This window comes from Diadema antillarum, unplaced genomic scaffold (genome assembly GCF_040938485.1).
Source record: "Diadema antillarum isolate AM-2024a unplaced genomic scaffold, OU_Dant_1.0 seq00000527_RagTag, whole genome shotgun sequence".
Classification (NCBI taxonomy): domain Eukaryota; kingdom Metazoa; phylum Echinodermata; class Echinoidea; order Diadematoida; family Diadematidae; genus Diadema; species Diadema antillarum.
Window position 1 is genome coordinate 622,156 of NW_027271479.1, and position 24,717 is coordinate 646,872.

The window sequence follows — 24,717 nt, forward strand, 5'->3', positions numbered from 1 at the left end:
ACAATAATCCTCGTGTTCACATTCGTATATCTGTATTCCTAGTTTCACACAATTGGAATAGGATAATGGCATGATATTCTCCGCTGATTTGACGTCCGACACTACCATATTTACACTCAACATTCAATGTATTAGATTAGACATGTTAGAAAGAGTTTGTAAGGGATGTTCGGAATACGTGTAGTGAATGCTGACTTCATGCGGATTATTAAAAACAAATCTCAGTATAACAAATGAAAACAAAAGTAATTGCATAATGTCTGTAGAAATACAGCCGCAGCTGAAGCTTATACGTGACAATTCAGATATAAAAAAGATCAGTATTTGCCAAAAGCTGTTAGATAAAACGGGGAATAACTTCAAATGCCGAACAAATTCATTTGCAGAGACAGGATGCGGTGTCAGCGATACAATTACATGTAATGCATGGCAAATTTAGACAAGAGATCTCACTCCAACGAACAGCTTTACATTGACATTGTTTAATTCTTAACAGTCAAAATATATTTAATTTCTTCCCAAATTTCTTGTATTGGCACTGGAATATGATTTCATGATGATTTTTGGTTGGGGAGACACAGCACACAAGCACACACCCATATCATAAAGAGATTGGATTGTGTGGCTGTCTCACAGATAAGAGGACACTGAATATTATTCATCCAGAAAACTGCATCACATACATCGGTATCTACACATTTTGTCTGTATTAGACCTACTGGCGTATTCAGGGGGGCGATTGGGGGGGGGGTCGCTTAGATTTGGACCGGGGATTTGCGAGGCGGAAAAAAAAATGCGTGTATACTATATGCATGCACATGAAGCGGGTCTCCTTTTCAACCTTTCATCAAATTAGATCATAATTTTTTGAATATTTCACTCAAAGTGTGCACTAGATCGTTGAATTTCAATTCATAATATGCAAAATCTCTCGTGCTTGGGAGTGGGTATCCCCCTCCCAAACCCTCCCCCTCTGTGCCTCTTTCCCTAGCCTTAGTGCACTTTTTAGATTCACACAAAATTATGAATAATTGTGAGTGCACAAGACTTATCACTTATATTCCGAAAACTCAAAGTTCCCTCATGTACAAGGGGAATTTCCCCTTTTAATCGACCCTTTCCTAACTCAGTCCCCCCCCCCCTCTCACATTAGGTTTTTTTTTAATGATTTCCGAAAATTTTCCATCAAATATGCGTATACGAGATATCTCAATTTCAACCTTAAAAAGGCAAAGCTCCATTGTACGGGAAGGGTGGAGATAACACTCGCCCACGCCTTCTCCCTGCTCACCCGCCCCTCTACCCCCATTCATAGAAGTAGATTGTGACTACACTTTGAACATAAAGTTTTCCATATGACACAAAATGTGTGCATGCACCAAAACATTTAACTGCAATCAGAAAATTATACAGAATCTCCTTCCACAGACTTGCTAAACTTCTCTTCTGATTGAAAAATTTCCAGATATTCCAACAAAAGTGTGCGCCAGATTGTTGAATTTCAGTTCAAAAAGCTTAAAACTGATAAAAAAAAGGCTCCCTTGAATATGGTAGAGGTATCTTGCCACCCTTCCATTGCTTGTTACCCACTTTAGACTTAGTACATTTTTGGGTATGACAATTTCCGAATTTTCCACAAAAAGTGTACTCCAGATCGCTTTATTTCAATTCTTAAAACGCAAAAGCTCCACCGAGCGGGAGAGGGAATCCCCTTCCCCTAAGCTCTTACTCACTAGACTTTGTACATACACACAGACGATGCACATTCGGAATAAGAGCTAAATTCCGTGATTTTAACACTTCGATGAAAAAATATTGCACCAAAAATTTGCACCAGATCGCCGAATTTAAGGTCTGAAAATGCAAAATCACCTTCGTGTGGGAGGGGAAATGCCCCAATCGACATCCTCGTGTGCATGCTTTTTCTGTTTGATTGCTGAACAGACAGCGTTCATGATATTCAGTGTAAGAACTAAAACAAGATGTTTATTTGAATAATACCATTTTATGGCCAGAATGTTCAATGATAATCGACATGAAAATATATTGTTACATTAAACAAGTGGGACTGTTTCAAGTCGATAAAACACGAAAAAACACGCAAAAGCATGCATGACATTGCACCATTTGCAACATCAAAATGCAAAAAAGTTCTCACCGTGGGAGGGGGGACATCCCCCTCCCACACCCCCTCCCCCCCCCCCCCACCTCGCTCGCTCCGCTCTCTCGGGCTCAGTCGCGTCCATGATATTCAGAGTAAGAATCAATACAACATCTTATTTAAATGATACCATTATGTATATCATCGGCAAATTGTGCAATAATAATCTACACTAGAATATACTGCAACCTTAAACAAGTGGGACTGTTTCAACTCGTCAAAGAACACGCAAAAACATGCATCAAATTGCACCATTTGCAACATCAAAATGCAAAAAGATCTCACCGTGGGAGGGGGGACACCCCCTCCCATACCCTCCCCTCTCCGCCCGCTCGCTCCTCTCGCTCGGGTTCAGTCGCGTTCATTATGTTCAGTGAAAAGAATTAATACAAGAAGTGTATTTAAATCATACCATTTTATAGGAAAATTGTTCAATAATAATCTACATCAAAATATACTGCTACCTTAAACAAGTGGGACTGTTTCACGTCGATAAAGCGCGCAAAAACATGCATCAAATTGCACCATTTACAACATCAAAATGCAAAAAAGTTCTCACCGTGCGAGGTGGGGACACCCCCCTCCCACACCCTCCCCCCTCCCCCCTCCCCCACCCTCCCTCGCTCGCTCCACTCGCTCGGGGTCAGTCGCGTTCATGATATTCAGTGTAAGAACTAATACAGAACATTTATATAAATGATACCATATTTTACAGCCAAATTGTTCAATGATAATCGACATGAAAATATATTGCTACCTTAAACAAGTGGGACTGTTTCAAGTCAATAAAACGGGCAAAAACGTGCATCAAATTGCACCATTTACAACATCAAAATGCAAAATGTTCTTACCGTGGGAGGGGGGACACCCCCTCCCACAACCCCCCCCCCCCCCCCGCTTGCTCCGCTCGCTTGGCCTCAGTCGCTTCGCTCCCTCGCAGACTACCCCCACCCAAGATCAAATCCTGGCTAAGCCGTTGATTAGACCTGTAAATGATAGGTGGATTTGTTCTGTGTTTTTTGCGGAGTTTTGCGGTGTTTTGGGATAGTTTACGGGAACCACTCACTTCTAATTTCAGGCACTGTATACGCCATAATATATTTAGTGGGTCTAATCTTTCGCGAAACGCGACCTCCTTACAATCTTGAAGTGGTTAAATTCGCCCATTCGTTTGTCCGTCGTCAACATTTTCTATTTCAGTTGTTCGCTCTAGCAAACAATTATTGCCAAAGGTGACCGCCCGGTTACAAATCTACAAAAAAGTCGCAGATGAGAATTTTCTGTAACGGACCAAATATGTCTCCCGGGGTTCCCAATATTAAGCCCAAACTAAATTTTAGGTTTGTATTAACTGGAAGAGCAATCTCTTCTCTACATTATGTGTACTGCCAAAATATGGCTGCTTAAAAAGAAAAAAAAATGAAATGGATATGTTTGTTTTCTGGACCATCTTTTTGTTTCGGACTGTTGCTCCTTTCAGTGGGAACTAGAACACATTATTTATTAATTGATTCTTCTGCACAGCACGCCTCAGTACCCTACTCTATTAAGTCACCTTTATTCCTTTCCTATAAAACTGCACCTCCAAACTCTCTCCAATTTTATATACTTTTGGAATGGGTGAGGATGGTCCAAGCTTAACAAGTCATATACATATTAAAGCTTATAGAGCTTAGGTATATGTAGAAAAGTTAACATTTTTGGCATATCTTTCGTTGGTTTTGAACTGGGCGGTCACAAATGGGTCGAAGCTTATTGGTCAGTGTTGGAGCCAGGAAATTTAAAGAAGCTTAAAAACAACAAAAAAAAAATCCATAGGTGAATATTGAGTAGTGTCACATAGGAGAAGTCTTTAATGACTATAGCCGATCATGAACCACCTCTACTTCGGCTGTCGACCATGCATATACGTATGCTTGTTCCAAATTCTTAGAGATAACCCCTTTAAGAATGGAAATGGGTTAGGATTTTGGCTTGGTTTTTTTTTTTGTTTTTGTTTTTGTTTTTTGTTTTTTGGAGGAAAGCCCTCAGATAGGTCTTTCGAGCCCGGTCGAGACAGGGGCGTTGACATGGTAAAACGGGTGTCTCTACTGACGCTGATTGACAGAAGTGTATACACCACTTGAACATACAAAACAGAGTCACATTGTAATACAAGTTTATAAATGGGAATAAACCGACTGAGAAAAGCTCAGTAATTTTGCATTTTCGCTCAGCAAACAGATTCCAGTACACCACTTATAGTTAAAACAAAGTTGATTATTTGCACAATGCGGAGGTACATGTTTTACACCAAGTTTATTCAAGGGAAAAATTGTTGTATTCACTGCAAATTTGTTACCATAAAAAGAGCAAAATCTGTTTGTGTGCAAGCTTTATGAATATTCGATATTTGTAACAAAGTGTAATAGTGGAATATTTAACAAATATTTGGGCATCCCCGAAAAGAAATAAGAGCTCAGAAACTAAAACTAAAGAGCAGAACAACGGTGATCCAGATATTTTCAGTTTATCAAATGCATTTTTCTATTCTTTGTTCATTCAAACACAAATAAATGCTAATTGTGAACATCGAGCTATATTCGCAAACCCACTCATTTAAAATTCAAGTGTCTCCATTATTTATAAATGAAAATATTAAGTTCAGACACAATTTTAACCACCGTTGATGGGTTTTCGGTAAAATCTACATTTGTTCGCAGGTGGCATGAAAACAAAGCGTTATTTCTTTGACTTGTTTGCGAGAATGCATGTGTGTTAGTCATCATGAACTGTACGACAGTGACTAGAAATGCAAGGCCACCGTTATGTTAACAAATACGCAATTTCTTAATCAAGGTAGTTCTTTTCTTAAATGAAAAACAAAACTTAAAAGTTCCGATCAAAAATATCATTTCTATTCTGATCACGGAAGGTTAACAGAACATGATAATCTAAATGTTGTCCTGTGAACATGAAGGCAGAATTAGAAATTAGGTCCTACTTTCCCTTATCAAGTTATGTCAAACAAACATTCTGCAAGGAAAAAGGGAATATTCAATATGCATATAAAAGAGAAAAGAAAAGAAGAAACCTACAAAATCAATTCCGGGCTTGAACCAATCATCATTCTGAAAATAGGTGTCCTGTTTATAATCGCATGTAGTAAGCTGACATCAAAGTTACTTAACATGTCGCAGCGCGATAGGATTATCAAGCGCTATCTTTGAAACCATACAATTGAGAACAGTTATACAAGTCAAGTCATATAATTAGCCCTGTCTATTGCGTGACGCAATATCATGAGCTCCGTAATTTCTAACGAGTCTTTTTCTATTTCTCAAATTGTCAGATCCGTACTTAAAAGCAAAAAAAGGTAAAATGAAAATACCAAATAAAATAATAAAGAACACGCAATTGATTCTCAGATTCGTTATTTGAAACGAACTGAGAGAGAGAGGGGGGGGGGGGGGATAGAGAATCTCAATCTAGATGACATTGCCCATATGGAGCGGGTGGCGGGAAGTAGGGCTTGCTCACACTGTACGCAGCTATCTATTGTCATCGCAGTGATGCGAAACAATATAGTTGCTGTACTGAAATACTCATTTCACGAGCTAATAAGTGGTAAAAGTCGTGGCGAACTTTAGAGCTATCTTTCTTTCTCTCTCTCTCTTTTGAAAGGCAGCCGTTTTGATGACGTCGTTTCAGCGAGTTTTTTAGATAGTAAATTTTATGTTGAATACTGTCGGGACCTGTACTTTCAATAAAACTTGTTAACCCTAACTAGGCCGGGCTATTTAGGTAGTTGATAGAGCCGGGGGGGGGGGGGGGGGGGCTCCCAGGCCCCCCCCCCCCCCCTCCAGATCTCGGCCGTCAATCGCGTGATCGCGACGAAAATTGGCACACACATTGCCTATGATGTAATCTAAAATACCATGAAGTTAATTTTTCAAAAAATTATCATTTATGCTAAATTATGCTAATTTATGCATAATGATGCATGGAATCAGTCTATTCGGTATAAATCACAAAGTAAAGCTCAAAACAGGCACATTTTTTGTGTAAACATTCTTTTTAGTGTCCTTAGCAAATGTAATAAAAAAATTGTGATATCAGAAAAAATTCGAAAGTATTTTATTGTTTTTTGAATTTCTTATGTATTTCATTGTTTTTTGGACTTTATGTTTTCCATTGTTTTTCGATGAAATTTGTCCGCGACATCGCTCCGAACCAGAAAATATGTTATTCATTGAGTTTAATCAATAAAACACCAAAATAATCATGCTTTTATGAAATTTGCCTGTAAGCACAGTTTGCATTGAAATTGTACACGAATTCACGTTTTTGAGCAATTTTTGGTCTGACATGCATGTACATATTTATGCGTAACTTCGGAACCGCACGCCCGGGCGTCGCAAATTTGGTATCAAAAGATGCGGGAGACTCGAAAGAAAAAAGTCATGAAACGTCGCGGCGATAGCTTTTTGCGATTGCGAGACATCGCGCGGAACGTCGAGGGGGGGGGGGGGGGGGGCCTCGGAGGCCCCCCCCCCCCCCCCCGGCCTAGTTAGGGTTAAACGATAGTTGTCACTTCAGTCATTTAAGGCAACTTGTGGCGATCATCTGCTGTCCAATATTTGTCTGTATAGATATTGATGTGTATTCAAATTTTCAATTATATAATTATATTCTATAGGTATGGCCGGGACTGGTGCACTACCCGGACTATACACACCCTCCAACGGTTGAATGGTGGACAAAGCAGAACAAGCAGTTCCACGAAGTGTTGAAATACGACGCATTATGGATTGTAAGAAGTTAACAGTGTTTTTTTTTCCAAATCAATAATTACTTTTCCGTAACACCCTCTTATTGTACAATGATTACCAGCATTAGGCACAGTCACTTACCCTGTTTCCTTACCAATTAAAGGAAAACTTGAAATCAAATCATGCTGATATCAAAGGTAGACAAATAAGAATATATTAAGTACCGAAAAAATCTAGAGTAGACCAACATAATGTTGAAGAATACGCTTAAGTTACATAAATCATTTCTTTTCTCTTATTCCCTCTGAATTTTGTTTTAGTAATTGCGTGTTTATCTATGTATATTGCATGGATGTGTGTGTGTGTGTGTGTGTGTGTTTGTGTGTGTAAGTACAGTTTTATAGAGAGAACGCATGCCTGAATAGATACATACAAATTAGTAAATAAGCAGCTGAAGCTCATCTTCAGGTGTCAAATGAGCCAGTCCTTTTTTATTTTGCTTATTTGCTTGCTATGATCCACAAAAACAGGATATGAACGAGCCAGCTAACTTCGTGTACGGCTCTCCCGAAGGATGTCCGATCAATCGATGGAATAACCCACCATACCTTTCTAGATGTGAGTTCCTTTGTAGAGACAACCTACTACATGCATTTTTGTCTTAATTTCTGAATCCATCTGGTTCCACCGTGCTTAGATATTCTGTTATTGCGCGTTGTCTCTAACCTGACAGTCACGTGCTGACCAGATCAATTACAATAAGGGGATTTCGAAATAGGTCGATCGAACTATAGGACTAGGCCGCTTAAAAGATTACATTCAAATCTATATCTAGTGACAGAAAAAAATTATGACGGTTTTTCTTGTAAGAACAGGCTAGAAGGAAAGCAATTCTGAGATTTTCTTCCACTGGAGGGTAGGAGTGGGATCTTGAAAGCTCGGAGGACAATGTAAGAGGAGGTCGGTCTTCTCAGCTCCAAGTTGCGTGTCCTCAAAACGTCTGTATCTGTCAAATAAACAAACAAGCATTAATAAAAGTTAGGTCCAAAAAAGTGGTTTAAATTGGAATCATGTAGTCCAAATGTATGTAAAGTATGTAAAATAATTGATGATTATTGTTAGTGCCATTGTTATCAATAGAGACCTACTTCTTTGCGGTCAATTTCGTATATTGGCCAGTCAAATAATGCAGGCTGCTTGCATTCATTTTACAATAATTGTAATGATTTATCTCTAAATGACGTGATACATTAATATATATATATATATATATATATATATATATATATTTTATTTTTTTTTTTTTGGGGGGGGGGCATTCAGTTTCGCACACATCAATTTCTGTTTTGTCCATCAGTGTCCATTGAGTAATACCCACCAAAAATTGCGTGGATGCAATTCAGTCTTATAAGTGTTGGAATTGTATCGAATGTTTTTGTTTCATTCTTACGTGAGTAAGTTTCTTAGAGAACTGAAATCACATGTGAAAAACACAAAAGCAATCAGATGATTAAGTGTTCCAATGGAAGAGTAAGACGGAATGATACAGATTTGTTTCTTGAATTATCAGTTCGCAGATCAGTTTGTCGTTTGGAACTACACGAAACGGCATTCTGGACTATGCATCCAATACAAAGGATTTGTCTTCAAAACATTTATTGCTTATCAAAGAGATAAAACAAAAACGAAATTCATAAAATACAAGCTGAATTGAATGACATTATAGTATAATGGCCTCATTTCAATGCTCGAAGACACACGTCCCGGCACGGTGGCAAATTAGAAATGCTCTGAAGCGTGTGTCTGTGTTTAATAATAATAATAATAATAATAATTCACAACATTTATATAGCGCGTTATTACATAAAATGTCTCTAAGCGTGTTTGTGTGTGTGTGTGTGTATAGACAGTTCTAATTGTTTTGATCGAAGTGCGTAAATGTTTGACCAAGATCATGGTTCATATTTTTTCTTTGTAAAGTTGGAATTGTTCAAACAAAACAAAACAAAAACAGCAGGACAATATTCACGAAGTTCAGTCAAAATAGCTAAAGGCTATATATTACTTAAGTGAGAGAAATGGATCATGCGCTGAGGTTTGACAGTTATCAGTTTCAACTATTTGTCACTGTAAGTTGAGAAATGTGACAACTTTGGAGGACATTGTTCTTTCCTCTCTCCGTTCCTCACTAGTCTGGTTGTACGAGACAGACGGAGGACACATTTGGGACAAGACGATTTGCATGGACAATATGCAGGCTTGGAGCAGGCATTATAATGTACACAGCATGTACGGACACTCCATGAGCATCGCAACGAGGACGTGAGTGTTCCCTCTCCCACATCTCATCCGACAAAGAAGAAGTGCCATTACATGGTCAAGATTAAAAAATGCGAAAACTACAGTATAACCACCAAACTTTGGCTGCATTTTGGGGTGAAAAGGGGATTATGTTTTATCGTTGTTTTTTTTTAAGTTATCACACAAGTAGTGAAAGGAAAATAACAATCGAACCACATTGCCAGAGTGCTATAATGATAGTCGAATTGTAAACATTTTTATAAGCCCTCCCCCCCCCCCAAAAAAAAAAGGGGGGGGGGGGAACACACGCATACAGAGGTTTACACAATCACAGATGTTACAGTTATGAACTGTCCATTCTCGCATGCTGGGCCGGTCTACGAAGCGAACCGTGCCCGAAGCTGTCATCTGGATCGCGGTCCAGAAGATCGCTTCCTAACGCCGGAACTGCAATGTCCCCCTATGGATCTGTCCATTTTTAATGTAATCCACTGTAAATGCCAAGCCATTCCTTGGACTACATAATTAGAGTATAATGGAGGTTCGATAAATATCTATTACGCTTTCATGTTTCAAGAGACTTTTCTCATGAATACACCCTTCCGCCTTCCGCCTTTCCCAGGGCCTTGGACGAGATTTTCCCTTCTCGACGGAGCATGGTGCTGACTAGATCGACGTTCACGGGTAGTGGGCATTACGCCGGGCACTGGACGGGTGATAACAAGAGCGAGTGGCCCGCTCTTGGCCACAGCATACCGTGTAAGGTTTCAGGCCATCTCCTCTAATTGTTGCCAATTATGTCATCAGTGCTACACGATTGCTAGGATTATACTGCTAACCCTAATAATGATTGAAATATCCTCCAAATTCTTACAAACCAGAAATTAGATTTGGAAGTTAGATTGTTACACTTCAACTGGATGAATGATAATCTGCATCGATAAATGAAATACAAATGTACGAAGAAGATAATGTCAAAATAAAACATTGTGCTTTTCTTTCATTATTTTTACAGTAATTATAATATTAAAACTACCAACGTACCAGTATGTAAGTTGTAATGATAACGACAGCCAAAGGTAATAATAGAAAGCAATAGTATGGTTTTCTCTACACAAGGAAGCCTCTTCAATGTTGCCACTGCTCTGCCAGAGGGGTTTGATAATGATAACATTGAGTCATTGTAGGTACTGGTACCTGCTAATATATAATTGGTTTAAAGCGACCAAATCACATTTCTGAATGTTGCAAAAACTGTACATGTACGTTGTTAAATCTTCAAAGAACATGGTGATAATGAGTCATGACTACAGGTGAAATTATACCTGGCGTCAATACTGATTATCAACTTTGTTGGGACGGGTAGGACCTAAATAGATTATGTCTTGAAAAAACAAAACAAAATCAACAGTCATATTCGTATCGGTATTTCATGCAACGTTATGCAGTGTCACAATATAACCCCTCCAGAGCTTACCTTAAACAATATAATCATTGCTACAATTACACCATACCGCAGCCTAATTATAGGGCAGTGCAACTCAACGTGATTGTGCCATCTACACGTTACAAACAAAAGGAAATTAACCGGCTGCGCTCCGAAGCACACTTCACATTGCACCCTGACCGTAGCTCTAGAAATATCGTCAGTAAAAGACAGATTTGTGTCATTAAAAACAGTGTTTCTGTGTACAAAGTCTCACTGATAATATATGAAAGCCTGAACATGATCACTGTGAATGGTCGCATAGGTAGTGATGTTACTTGTTGGGAAACTGACATGCGCGGCTGCGAACACTGTCGACTACTGCATAGTTTTCCACGAACTTTTCCAAGATCAGGGTTTATGTTTTTTGTCGACGAATTTGATACTCTGTTGTTTGACAAACATAGCCCAATATGTATGACATTACGCAACTTGAATGACGTTACTTGTTGGGAAACTGACATGTGCGGCTGCAAACACTGTCGACTACTGCATAGTTTTTCCACGAACTTTTCCAAGGTATTTGATCAGGGTTTTTGTTTTTTGTCGACGTATTTGATACTCTGCTGTTTGACCAGTTGACAAACATAGCCCAATTTAAGGGCTATTTACACTTGTGTTTCTTAACCCCGGACTTTCTCTGACCCAGGACTATCGTTAGTCCCGTACCAATTTTTTCAACTTTTTACACTCGCCAATTAGTCCCGTACTATCTCTTGTCCGGGGCTAAGGAAAAAAACTGACCTTTTTACACTCGTATTTCTTAGCCCCGGACTTTCCAAACCACATGAATATTCATAATTACGCTGTGTACTGTACACGTACACGCACGCACCGGCAGTACTTGATTACCTCGTTTCTGATTGGTCAGTGAGGGGTCGGACTTCGTCTCCGTCGCTTAGCCCAGGATTATTTTTTCGTTCTGTTTATACTCACTTGCTTGGCACCGCAATTGCGGTGCTAACCCCTGCTATTTTGCAGGGCCAGATAGTACCGTACTATCGGTGGGGCTAGCCCACTTTGGCAAAAACGAGTGTAAACAGAAAGTGGGCTAAGGATAGTCCCGTACCAATGGTGGGGCTAAGCCCCCCCCCCCCCCCCCCCTTAGCCCCACCGTTGGTCCGGGGCTAAGCAAAAATTTACAAGTGTAAAAAGCCCTTATGTGTGACATTACGCACTAGGTTTGATAAGAATTTGAAACATATTGAATCACCCCCCCCCCCCACACACACACACACAAACCGTTAAACCAAGAAAATTCTTTCCACACTAGAATCCTGCATTATCCAATGAATTTGTAATAACCTAAATAAACAAGACATTATGAAAATAGTTGGTGATCTAAACAGCCTATCTAAAAGTGACGCCACCATCGATCAAGTTGCGATTGATGGTCTAACAAACGCAGCCAAATACATTTACTTTACTTCCGCGTCAAAAACTGGTTGAGTTTCTGGAAAAGAATACATTTCCAACTGAGGTATGCCACAATGATGTCACAAGCATAGACGTCCGTGATTTTAGGAAAATTGCTCCAAATTACGAAAGAAGTATTTTGCTCTGAAAAATAAGTACAAGAAATGTAAGGATATTGACGCAAAGAAGTTGCTCGAAGATGACCGTCAAACATTGCGCAAGATGTATAAACAGAGAGTGAGAAAGACGAGATCCAAATAGTGCGAAACGATATAAGCCTACGTAATAACTATAAAGACCAATGTAGGAAAACAACCCTAACGGATATTGGAAACTTATCAATGGCTAAAGTAGATGATAGAAAAACATGTAGTCAAATTGACACTGAAACTTTACTATTTCGAAAAATTTGATGAACTTAAAAAACACTTTAACAGTGCAAACAATATCACTCAAAGAGACCTTTATAGTGTCGGTAGCACAAGTTAAGCTATTGAAATGAGTTCCCCAATAGCACTAGAAGAAATAATCGCCGAAAGCAAAGAGCTCAGGAACAAAAAGGCTGCTGGGGATGATTCTTTAATAAATGATTGTTTAGACATAGTAATAATTGCACAGTAATAAGTTGATAATAATTCTTGATTGTTAGATTGTTAAATGTAATGTAGGATGGTGAAATCATTCCAGCTGATTGGAATCTAGGCATGGCTATACAACATATTTTCAAGAAAAAAAAGGGTTAGATTCCGATAATTACCGTTATATAACCCTTTTGAGTTGCTTTGAGAAAACTGTTCTCATCTGCCATCTTTATCTGATACAAATAATCTATAATGGGAAAGGAACAGGCTGGATTCCGTGAGGGGTATTCGAACTTGCTCTTGCCAACTTTTATTACATGAATACATGACTGACACTCTTCCCCCCCCCCCCCTCTCTCTCTCTCTCTTCTTCACTAGCGTTACTCGAGATGAGCATGTTTGGATTCCCATACGTAAGTTCATACATTTTGATTAATTAATGAGACGCACCCTTATCATGTGACAATCACTCATTTATATCAAGCCGGGGAAGCTGAGCCTTGTCCCTTTACATATGAGATTAACAAAACACCATTGGCCTCCAGAGAATACGTTGAGCAGCCAAATGTTCACATGAAGCTTTTAGGGCAAGTGCAGGTCCATATGTCAGGTGTGACCAAGGCTGAGAAAGTTTTGGCGTGAACTATATAATATTGCTTTAATCGATTACAAATCACATTACTAAGTATTTAGATTTACATTTTGTTTAGAAAAATACAGATTTCATATACCGTACAAAACAGTTAGCTGGCTCTCTTTCATGTCTTCATGGTGATGTATATTTTTGGGTTGTTTTTTTTTTTTGGTTTGTTTTACAAGGAGGATTGTTTCACTAATTTCAGAGGTATCATTGCTTTGTTTTTGTTTGTTTGTTTGTTTGTTTGTTTGTTTGTTTGTTTTTTTGTAACTTAGCGGGGCTGCATTATATGTTTCGGCATAACTTAATAACAATTCCGTATAATTTTTAGAGAAATAACAAAAATAACTTGGCCTACAGCTTGGTATTCGAGCACATTATGAGCACATGTGCACATAGATGATAGGTAATGTGTGTCTATTTTCTATTGAGCCTTTTGCCGGATGCAATTGTAATATCTCGTTGTTTTTCATCGCGTATCTCGTGCTCATACACGATGCATAAAGTGCTTAATGCAATGGCATCAGAAACAGATTGTCACGTTGCACTCTGTTGCTTTCTAATGAATATAGGTTGGTGCTGATATCTGTGGATTTTTCTATAACACGACGGAAGAACTTTGTCATCGATGGATGGAGCTTGGCGCTTTCTACCCATTCGCACGCAACCACAACACAAGAGACACTATAGTATGTAATTAGGCCTACTATCATTACGCTTTATACTTGTATTAGTTTGTATTTGCTGTCTGTTTTACGTGCAAAAAAAGAATGTGAAACCCCCAAACAGTAAACTCAAATAGACATAAATTGCATGGGTATTCAATCACTGTCATTTGGGGAGCACGTTCTCTAGAGAACAAATAATCTTTGCACATTCTTCTTCATAATGAATCAGCTACGTTGAACGGGCCCTCATTTCTTCCTTATTGGTATAGACAAAAAAAAGAGAGAATATGTGGTAGAGTCTACCGTATCAGGTCAATTGTACCATATGACTAAATACCGGTTTGTGGTAGGGTTAAAATAAAGACTAGGGCTAGGGTTAAGTTTAAGATTAGAACTTGAATTAGGATTAAGATTAGGTACAGAATTATGATTAGGCTTAGGGTGAGGTTTAAGGTCAGGGGTAATTGTTCAGGGCTAATTATTGTCCTAGAACCGAGTCTTTATATACCAGAGTCTTTACACCACAATTATTCGATCAATCAATCAATCAATCAATCAGAAAATGACATTATTATTACATTTGTTAAAACATTTTTTTTTCCGCTAGAATTATTGCACCGCACAAATGATCTTATAATCAGCTGTAATAAAAATGTCAGTCATGTCGTTTTGGAAATAGGACCAGCATCCAACTGTATGGACTGATGTGGCAACAACATCCCGTGAAATTCTCCTCATCCGCTACCGTCTCCTACCCTTTCTCTACACACTGTTCTACCATGCGCATACCGAGGGAGTTACGGTTGCCAGGCCACTCCTTCACGAGTAAGAACTACCACGGTATTACAGATTTTCACATGTTATAGCAAACATTCTACTGTGTTTGGGAAACACATTGATTGTTGTGAAGTCGCATATAGATATTTTTTTTTTTACTTTGTTGAATGCACATCAGAGCAGTATTGATTTCCGTTGTTATAGGCATACAGTATAATTAAGCGTTTTCAGTTGTCCATCCTGTCAACTATTCTCGGAACCCATGCAGCCCATTGTTTTCTCCGAAGGGGTTTGGTGCGGATTTCCGATTACTATAGTACATGTACTCCAAGTGCAACAAAGTGTAGCTATCCCATAATTCACCTTGCCCCTCCTTGATGCATTGCTTAGAACGACCAAAAAAAAAAAAAAAATCTTATATCGGCACCAGCAACAACAACAGTATCACTAAAATCGATGAGAGTATGTTGGAAAACATGGTCTCTCTTTTTTTAATGACGATATGTTACTGTGTGACCAAAACCTTCACAGTCCAGATGAAAAATGCGATCCAGTGGTTGACTAGATAAGCAGCACGAGCAATGCTCCTGCGAAGTGAAAGTGATATTTTGTTACGTCGTCGATATAGTACTATTACTATTAGTAAATGAAACATTACACACATAATGCAATGTTTGATGAAAACATTTACATATAACATTGATATTCAGAACCATACATAAAACTAGCCAATCTCTTTTGAGGACATTTCGACTCCTTATCACTGTCAAGTTTAAAGACAATAATAAAAATGTCTTATGCTGCTTCAGATTTCCAACAGATGTCAACACATTCACTATTGATCGTCAGTTTTTATGGGGACCAGCCTTCATGATATCTCCAGCAACGGAGAAGGTAAGTTTGTTAAACATGTTTCTTTCTTGTTCTTTTCCCTGTATATGTTTAAGATTCATCAGAACAGAATCACAACTGTTACATTAAATGGGAATAAAACCCATACGGATGGATATATATGCAAAGTCATGGATTGAATGAAATTCGGCAGTATTAGAACACGTTAAATCGGACAATCCATTCAAAATTTGCGCAGTGTTTCACTTGTGTAGGTTCATATTCGCTATCACAACTTACTTTTCTGCATTTTCTAAATCCCCGAGTATTAAATTTGACACAATCATAAATAGAGTATCATTGATGGATGTATTAAGTGTTGGATCAATCTGATAATCCCATCACTAAATTGCATGGAGTCCCAATCCATTCAACAAACAATAAAGGGTGCCATGTTGTATAATTTGAATATGGGCCTGACCTTCAAATAGAACTCCTTCAGGCTTTTTCCCCCCATTTTTTTCTTTTTTATGGAAAAGAAACATGCAATGTCGACGCGAGTTTTTTGTTTCTTTGAGATGGCAGGTCACAAATATTTACCAGTTTCCCTGTATCGGTTTTGACTAACAGAAACTGCTTGTTTAATTTTCTTCCCACTTGCAACACAGGGACAGCTGACCGTCGAGGCGTACTTTCCTGAAGCCCGCTGGTATGACTACCGCACGGTACGTTCAAATTCTCTGCATCAGAACTTATCGAGAATAATGTTAATATTGTCATCAACTTCTTCGTTCTCAAAGCCCCCCCCCCCCTCTTCCACAAGTCATTCTTTATTGTCTTTATTCCAAGTATCGTTGTTAATAATTTCACGTTGTGGGTAAAACATCTTGCCCAAGGCTTAACGCACTTGGCATAATTCTAGCAAAGAGAAAAACAAAATAAAACAAAAAGAAATATCAATAATTCTGTATGAATATGCATCAAATGCATAAGCAACTTAGTGAAAATACCTTGCAAAGTTTTGTATTATGTCATATTACGAAGATAAGATTGATGACTGGTCCTACTGATTGATAACCAATATTCATTTTGATATCAATTTGTGTCATACTAATCATCAATACAAGAGAGCAAAATTAATTATCTAAACTTTTCCCTTCTACGAATATGACGGTCCTAAAGCTAGTTTACTTCAATGGTATTACTAATATTCAAAAAGTCAAGTTGAAAGAAAACGATTCACAGGCAAGACAGTAATAACACCAGTGACACATGAGAGAGCGGGGGGGGGGGGGGAAGAAAGGGAGAGAGGGTGTGAGGGAAAAGAGAGAGGGCAGAGTGGGGTGGGGGGATCTTCGAGCCGGCTAAAAAGACATTATCTTTTTCTTAATGACTTGAGCTTTTACTCCTTTTCTCCATTTCTTTTTCACACGTGTGTGTATCTTTGCGTATGTATCCATGTGCGTTTGTGTAATATTTTGGTGTGTATGATTATTTGTGTGTGCGCGTATGGATGTGTGTCAACTCATTAGGGTAGGGAAGAAGACGCAAAGGGACGCCTGGAAGTATTGAGTGCTCCATTAAACTACATCCCATTGCACATCCGTGGAGGTTACATAATCCCTGTTCAGGAACCGAATATCACAACGGAGGCGAGGTAAAGAAAGGGAATGATATACAATTAAAGAAGCAGAATATCTCATGATTTTGTCCACTAAATAAGGTACTAAAAGATTTTTTTTCTCTTTCTGCAGAAGCCATATCCATTCAAACATTTGATTTATATTCCAAGCATCGGTTTTTTTTTTCTTTGTCTGTGGGAACCTAGTTGGTATTTTAACATCTCGTCAGAAAGGGTTGATTAATCAACTTCACCCAACAGATTGTCCAAGATTCTCTACAGATTGGATTCTGATATTCTTTACATCTCAAACGAAATAGACAGACGGAATCTCCTGCGTATCGCACTATTAGTTCTAAGATATAATGTATATGTATACACACACACATATATACAATATATTATATATATATATATATATATATATATATATATATATATACATATATATGTATATATTATACATATATCAGGGCTCGACACTAACGGTGGCCCGGTGGCCCGGGGCCACCAAAACTGAAAGTCGGGCCATCAAATTTCCCCAAAGGGCAAATTTGGTGGCCCGCCTCGGGCCACCAAAATTTTTTGAAAAGTACGTCAATTAATTCGTAACTTTTTGCGCCGGAAATTAGCAGTTATATTTGTTTAAAGGATGGATGAAAAGGACTGAATGAATGCCTGAGAGTGAGTGTTGCGAGTTTGTTGAGGTTTATTTATGAGTAGATGTATGTCCAACTTCCAGTTCTTACTCTGACTGGATAAAACTTAGATATTTGACTCATTAAAAAAAAACAGGACTTTTAATGTTTTTTTATTGTTTGTTTTTTTCGGGGCCACCAAATTTTTCTCTCGGGCCACCAAAAATTTGAAATTGAGGATTTTGGTGGCCCCATCGGGCCACCAAATAAAAAAGTTAGTGTCGAGCCCTGCATATATACATATATATACATTTATATACACATAGTATATATGCATATATCATGCAAAATTGTATGAATATTTTTCATTGATCGATGAACTACTATAGCACACATCTTTCGTTTTTTCACCATTCACTGACTCTCTTTCTCTTGCTGTCTTTCTCTATTTGTCTCTCTTTGTTGGATGTTCATGTTGGCTAGTCGACAGAATTCCCTTGGTTTGATCGTTGCCCTTGGTGACGAAGACGACTACGCCGCCAACGGTGACTTGTTCTGGGACGACGGGCAGTCTAAAGGTTGAACGACCTTCATTTTGTTTTGCATTTTCATTGTATGTTTTTATTCATAATATGTGTTTATTTATTTTAATTTTTTGCTTGGGGTGTGAGCTCTACTATCACAAAAGAGAATAAGAACCACATAGTGACGAATGTGACAAAAGCAATTCACGTCGAAGTTGTAGAGTGTATAACGACGGTAAATATCTTGTTTTTGTCAGACTCGATCCAATGTCATGTGTCAATTAAAATCAGTGTTCAGTAATTTCCGTCATTTCCAATAAACTCCCTGATAATTACTACACTTGCTTCTGAGCTAAACTGCAGGCAATTCGTTCTGCTATTTGGTTTATTATCTCCTAGTAGTACATGAATTCATAAAATTGATTCTCACAAGTAATTCTTTTTCGAATGTGTTTAGATTATTGTCCACCCTTCTATTACTCAACAACAGATTCTGTGATCAGCGGACAGTACACTTACAGCCAGTATACAGTAACATCGGTAAGACGGCCAAGTCTTAATTTGCTGTGAATTCGAATAGGCTGATATTTCCTTCAGAGAGAAAAATGGCAGGAGTGCTTCCACCATGGTGAGAGAAATTGTGCCATTAGGATGCTTTCACGAGGCCAGGCTACGTATAATAAGACATGATTATGCATTAAGTCATAAGGAGCCTACAAATGCAATGGTCACGATATTTCTGTGTGTGTGTGTGTGTGTGTGTGTGTGTGTGTGTGTGTGTGTATGTGTGTGTGTGTGTGTGATTTTAAACATTTCACTAATGCATTCATAGGGAGGCCCGATGAAAAGAAAATTATGCAATTAACCTTCATTCAAATTATTACATTCTTTTTCTAAATTAACGTGAGTGGATTTTGACATTATCACCTGAATTTTGCCACGAAATTCAAGATTTTTTTTGTGTGTGTCCAGAAATTAACCACAAAATAAAAAGAAATGCATGTTTTAGGAACCTTAATTACTAGCTCTGGACTGGTCTATTTGCAATGGTGATAATGATTTGTCAAATACATTGGCATCGATGATTATAGGAGTTGAGTATAATCATGACACGTCCATACAACAACAACAAAAACAAAAACAGTGCTTGTCGCTTAATTTTCTATTGCATGATCTTCAAAGTCTAATATTTCAGACTTCAAATTCATTTGAAAGTTGAGATAATCCTGTAGGGCCAAATACTTGAATGACTGAAAATCGATCGAAAATACTTGAAAAATACATGTAAAAAAACCCAGATTGCTTGCGCGCCATAATTGAAATCTAATCAAACTAATTGCCACAATGCCACTGTCGAAATGCTAAAATACCATTGTTGATGATAATGATAATGACAGTTATTAAACAGTAATTACCATAACAACACAGCAGTAATAAGATGTATATAAAACATAACAACAAGAGCCTAGTTGTTTCATATATTACCTGTTTGATAAATAATGGTAATCAAAATGCCTAATAACAAGAAAAAAAAATTGGATAAAAAAAAACACCAGAGTGTCGTCGATCAAGCTCGCATTTGATACACTTTATAATTCCATTCACTGCTGAACACTCCTGCAGGCTTTCACACTATAAAAGGCGCATGCATGCCAATCAGTCCCTTGCGTGGCACAAACTGGTCAGTCAGGTCGGTATCCGATAATCTTTTTTTACCAAACATAACACTTCAGTTTGATATTTTATTTGAATGACATTTTATCGTCAGAATTCCAGCAGCAGCTCGCTCCGGATGACCGTCATTCACGACGAACTGCACCCAACTCTCTCTTACGATTCGGTTGAGATTCTTGGTTTGGGTGCTGAACCGACCATGGTCATCGTAGATAAAGAGTCTTGGACAGACGTCAGTTTTAATGTCACGACCAAGGTTTGTTCATCTTTCCTACGATTCACGGCCTCGTACTATTACTCTTCCATAATGAATAATTAGGAAACCAAACAGTAAAATGTAGATCATGTCGGTAAATGAGAGATAAAGAACGAGCATGGCCAGAGGGATGGGGAGGGAGAGAGAAGGGGGGGGGGGGGGGGTGGGGGAACGAGAAAATAATGTCCACCGGAAGATTTTTCCACCTGAAGATCATCTTTATCAAAGACTTTGTTGGTTTGGATAGTAACCCTTAATAGTATTTGGGCCCCCTATAAATATTCCATGGTATGTTCCCGCCCGCATGTGTTTGGCAGTGTTGAGATCCTTGCGCTTTTTGTTGGATCATGATATCCCTGCATTTATATCATCACTGCACGTATAGCACAGTGTGAAAAGAAGGTGTGAAGACACAAAGAGAGAAAGAGAGAGAGAGATTTAAAGAGAGAATGTGACAGGACGGGAGAGGCGGCATGCAATCTCTACCACAGTCGATTAAAGTTCCATTATCACAAGTTAATAATACTCTTTTTCTTTCATCATTTTTCTTTCTCTGTGCTTATTTTGAAGGTAAGATGTTTCAGTAATATCTCTTGAAATGATAATCATCCTTTCTCCTACGTCTTGTCCTTCTCTCGCAAGGTATTGACCCTCAACAATCTAGGACTGAGTATGACGACTGATCACGTGATTACTTGGGGCTAGATGTACGCCATGCCCGCTGCATGTGTCTGCTTGCTTTGATACAGAAGACGACAGCGACATTAACCAAGCAGGGACTGATTTCCATGCAGTCGTGAAAATATGGCACAGAATTGCATATTTTTGTGTGCGTTAATATGAAATTTATATGTTTCTTGTGATACTGATTCCTGCCATCATAAGTTTCATGTAAGTTGACATGCATTAAAATAATCATTAAACTGTTCCTCTATACAGAACAGGAACCAAACAATGCATAGTCTGTTTTCTGATTGCCTGATAAATAATGGACTTCTTTATCTTTGTCTGAGAAGAACCTGCAGAAAAATAAAATAGAAATGATCATAGATAACCCGGCTCGTCTGATTTTGTTTTCTAGCTTCCTCATTCGTTATGATATGCGTGTTTGTTATAATGTTTGTAATAATTATACACGCATATCGTTGCATGTTTGAAATACCATGATGATAATGGACTGAACTGAACTGAGTAGACATAGTTGATTGTCTGTGTAATCACAGAAAATGGTCTAATTCATAAGTCAGGTTGTAAGATATGGATTCTTTTAAAAATTTTACGTATTTTCTGAGATGTTTAACGATTGGAGAAAATAGTAGTGTAGTGTACACGAAAAAAGCGAAGTACGCTTCTTATTTTTTGATTGCCCTGCAAATTCAAGACGAAAAAGAAAGCAATGAGATATGTAACACAGGATCGATCCCCAAGCCAATATGTGTACAACTATACAGTGGCGCATGACATTGATTTTAGTGGCTGGGAATGGTCATGAGTTATGAGACGTCCATATTAGATGTTCTTCAACCCAATTGCCGGATTTTTGAGACAATGAATTTTGTGACATACATATTTGCGCAAACTAATGTGTAAACCGAATATTGTATACAAATCATCAATCGCCGTAATGGTATTACACAATCCGATGATCACAGTCATCTTCGGAAGATTAAACGCCAAATATTTTCATTTTTGTATAGGGGGCCTACCAGCGTTCTGAAACATTCTAAAACACAAAGGAGGTTCTCAATCGTCAACTGTACCACAGTGCCATTAACGTAACATTGTTCATGATTGCCTATGTAGACTACAATGTATTTCGTCTAACCATGATTAAAGTTTACTAGTATTCAAAAGTCACGCGTGATACGTTGTTGTTGTTTCTGATTTTCTTTATATCGCGTCTTGAAACCGACACCCTCGTCTTATACGGCCCATAAGTCATACAGCCCACAGTCATACAGCCCACCAGTAAGACATTTTATAATGAACAATGAAGCATTCAAACCCTGGCCATTGTTCAGGACCATAGTCAGGGTGTTAACCACACACTTCAATACACACCCATTGACCCCTATGCAGAGGGAAAGTTTTGTACAGAGGGTTGAAAATATAACAAAGTCTGGAACCTAACTGTGAAATTATTCATGGATTTCATGAAACTGATTTGTGCTTTCATATTTAAACCACCTCCAACAAAATTGTACACTATTCAGCTATCACTCATATCAATGACAGTGTTATCTGATATATAGTTTTTGAATTATTAAGAATCAAAAGTGGAAAATGTTTTTTGAAACACCTAGTAGTTGACTTTGGAAGAGGTTCATCTGATTGGTAATTCTCTAATTAAGGCGAAATTTTGCCTACGGCAAGTCAACGCCAGTCTGTTTTCTGTAGTGTCGAACTCATGTGGGTGTCGGTCTCGTGGGTTGGCCCCAACGGGATGGAAGTACAACAATGCGATGGGACGGGATAAGCAGACTGGACAGACCGTGATTGCCTTGTCAGATATCTATTTGAAACTGTCAAAAAGTAATCTTCACCGCTGCCATTGCTAATGAAAAATCTTGTAGGCCGTAATTAAACGGGATGAACGTAATAAAACGATACCGCACGTAACAGGCCTTAACAAAACTCAGAGGTGGGCCGTAATGAGACGCGGCGGAAAATATTGTGTAGCGTCGCCTGACCAGACACTGTGAGAACGGCGTCTGATAGCTACCTGTTCACCGCAGCGAAGACTGGAACGAAGACAATGAAAGAAGACTCGTACAATGTAGAATACGGAGGAGGGGAAACAGAAGAATGTCCCATCTACCCACGGCGCACTGCCGTAGCCCCCGGGTGTAAACGGAACACTGTACATCCTGAGACATTTTAGAGGGAATGTGGCGAATAAAATAATGAGAACAGTTTACCGTAGATTTTTTTTTTTGTTCCGAGATTGTCCATCACACGGAACCGAAAAATACATTGCGTACATTATTCTCTATAGCAACGATTATAATCATTTCCTTGAAGCATTACCTATAGATGTTTACAGAATAAATCACAATTGACTTCATAGTCACAAAATTTCTTAAGCGCCTTACGCCACGTGTTACTGTGCATGCGAGTAGGCAAACATGACGGGATCTTCAGTCAATTTAGTTGAAAACCACAAAAAGCCGCGCCTGACAAGTATTGGCCATAGTGGGGGCACACCTGTCAACAGTATGAGGACCACGACCTACTGCGGAATCGACCTGAATGGCTTCTCTGAGGCCCTATAGTCACGGGACTCCAAGTTTACTGCACTGAGCTCCTCGAAAAAAAAATGAGGGCAGTTGTTCACCTTGTGTATAAACATGGAAGGACGTTTCTTATTTCACATCTCATCTTTTCGAGGAAACAGTCGAGATATTAGTGAATGTCACTGTAAACCATAAGCTGTGCTCAGTTCATGTTTGAATATTTTCTTTTGAGCGCCAACTACTGTGGATGACACTGAGTCTTGAACGATGTACTGTTATTGATTACTGCAATGCATTTTGAAAACTTAAGGTTTATTGATTGCTTATACCATTATCCGTCAAAGATTGTCGCCCCGAGCAGGGGGCGACAATTTTTGACGGGACAACAATTTATGTCGCAACAGAGTTGGCGGCATAAATTGTCGCCCCGTCACAAATTGTCTGGCGACAACTTTTGCTGCTCGTGCAGTTCCCAATTTTTGGGGTCATCCCACGAGAGCGACACCCACGAGTCATACGGTCCATGAGACCAACAAAAAAAGATAGGTCCATGAGTCATACAGCCTATGAGTTATACGGCTCACGAGTCATACATGAGTTCGACACTACGCACAAAAGGCTCAGCGAGACCGACACTAGGCAAAGAAAGCCCACGAGACCGACACCACACAATAAAGGCTCACTAGACCGACAGTACGCAAAAGAGGCTCACGAGACCGACGCTAGGCAAAGAAGGCTCACGAGACCGACAGGATGAACAGCGCCATATACATGTCAATTACCTGTACAGGGTGTTCCATGAAGGAGAAAATTACATACTGGCGGGTGCATTTACGTCACGCTATCGAGCGAGAGATTGTAACTAATTGAACAGCACCATATATTGATCAACGACATCAAGTAACTATGTATGTCTACACGTGTGGCTTTTAGAGGGAAGTTCTGTCACGCTACGGGGAGAGACATGTTACCAATTTATACGTTTGTTTTTTATGAATAAAATTGTCCTCTTCATCCCCCCCCCCCAAAAAAAAGTATTAAAAAACAATAGAGGACAAGAACTATGTATGGTTTGATTTTAGATGCCATCGTTCTATTTTAAATAGGCTTTCCCAATTTCTAGTTAGACGGTGGACAGGATGTAAGGGGTTTTATTTTTCGC

At 38.7% G+C, this 24,717-nt stretch overlaps 1 protein-coding gene across 1 annotated transcript in view; it reads left to right on the forward strand.

Annotated features, from left to right (window-relative positions):
• LOC139734471 (sucrase-isomaltase, intestinal-like) overlaps window positions 1-21,508 on the forward strand; it is a 37,193-nt gene extending 15,685 nt beyond the window's left edge. Inside the window, exons 10-23 of the mRNA XM_071645254.1 lie at window positions 6,840-6,953; window positions 7,443-7,530; window positions 9,105-9,234; window positions 9,836-9,972; window positions 13,075-13,109; window positions 13,906-14,022; window positions 14,681-14,826; window positions 15,588-15,672; window positions 16,278-16,334; window positions 17,142-17,266; window positions 18,352-18,446; window positions 18,883-18,932; window positions 20,161-20,322; window positions 20,965-21,508. Of these exons, the coding sequence (XP_071501355.1) occupies window positions 6,840-6,953; window positions 7,443-7,530; window positions 9,105-9,234; window positions 9,836-9,972; window positions 13,075-13,109; window positions 13,906-14,022; window positions 14,681-14,826; window positions 15,588-15,672; window positions 16,278-16,334; window positions 17,142-17,266; window positions 18,352-18,446; window positions 18,883-18,932; window positions 20,161-20,322; window positions 20,965-21,027 (1,404 nt within the window). The 3' untranslated portion in view covers window positions 21,028-21,508. The remainder of the gene's footprint in view (window positions 1-6,839; window positions 6,954-7,442; window positions 7,531-9,104; window positions 9,235-9,835; window positions 9,973-13,074; window positions 13,110-13,905; window positions 14,023-14,680; window positions 14,827-15,587; window positions 15,673-16,277; window positions 16,335-17,141; window positions 17,267-18,351; window positions 18,447-18,882; window positions 18,933-20,160; window positions 20,323-20,964) is intronic.
• Window positions 21,509-24,717: the final 3,209 nt, after the last annotated feature.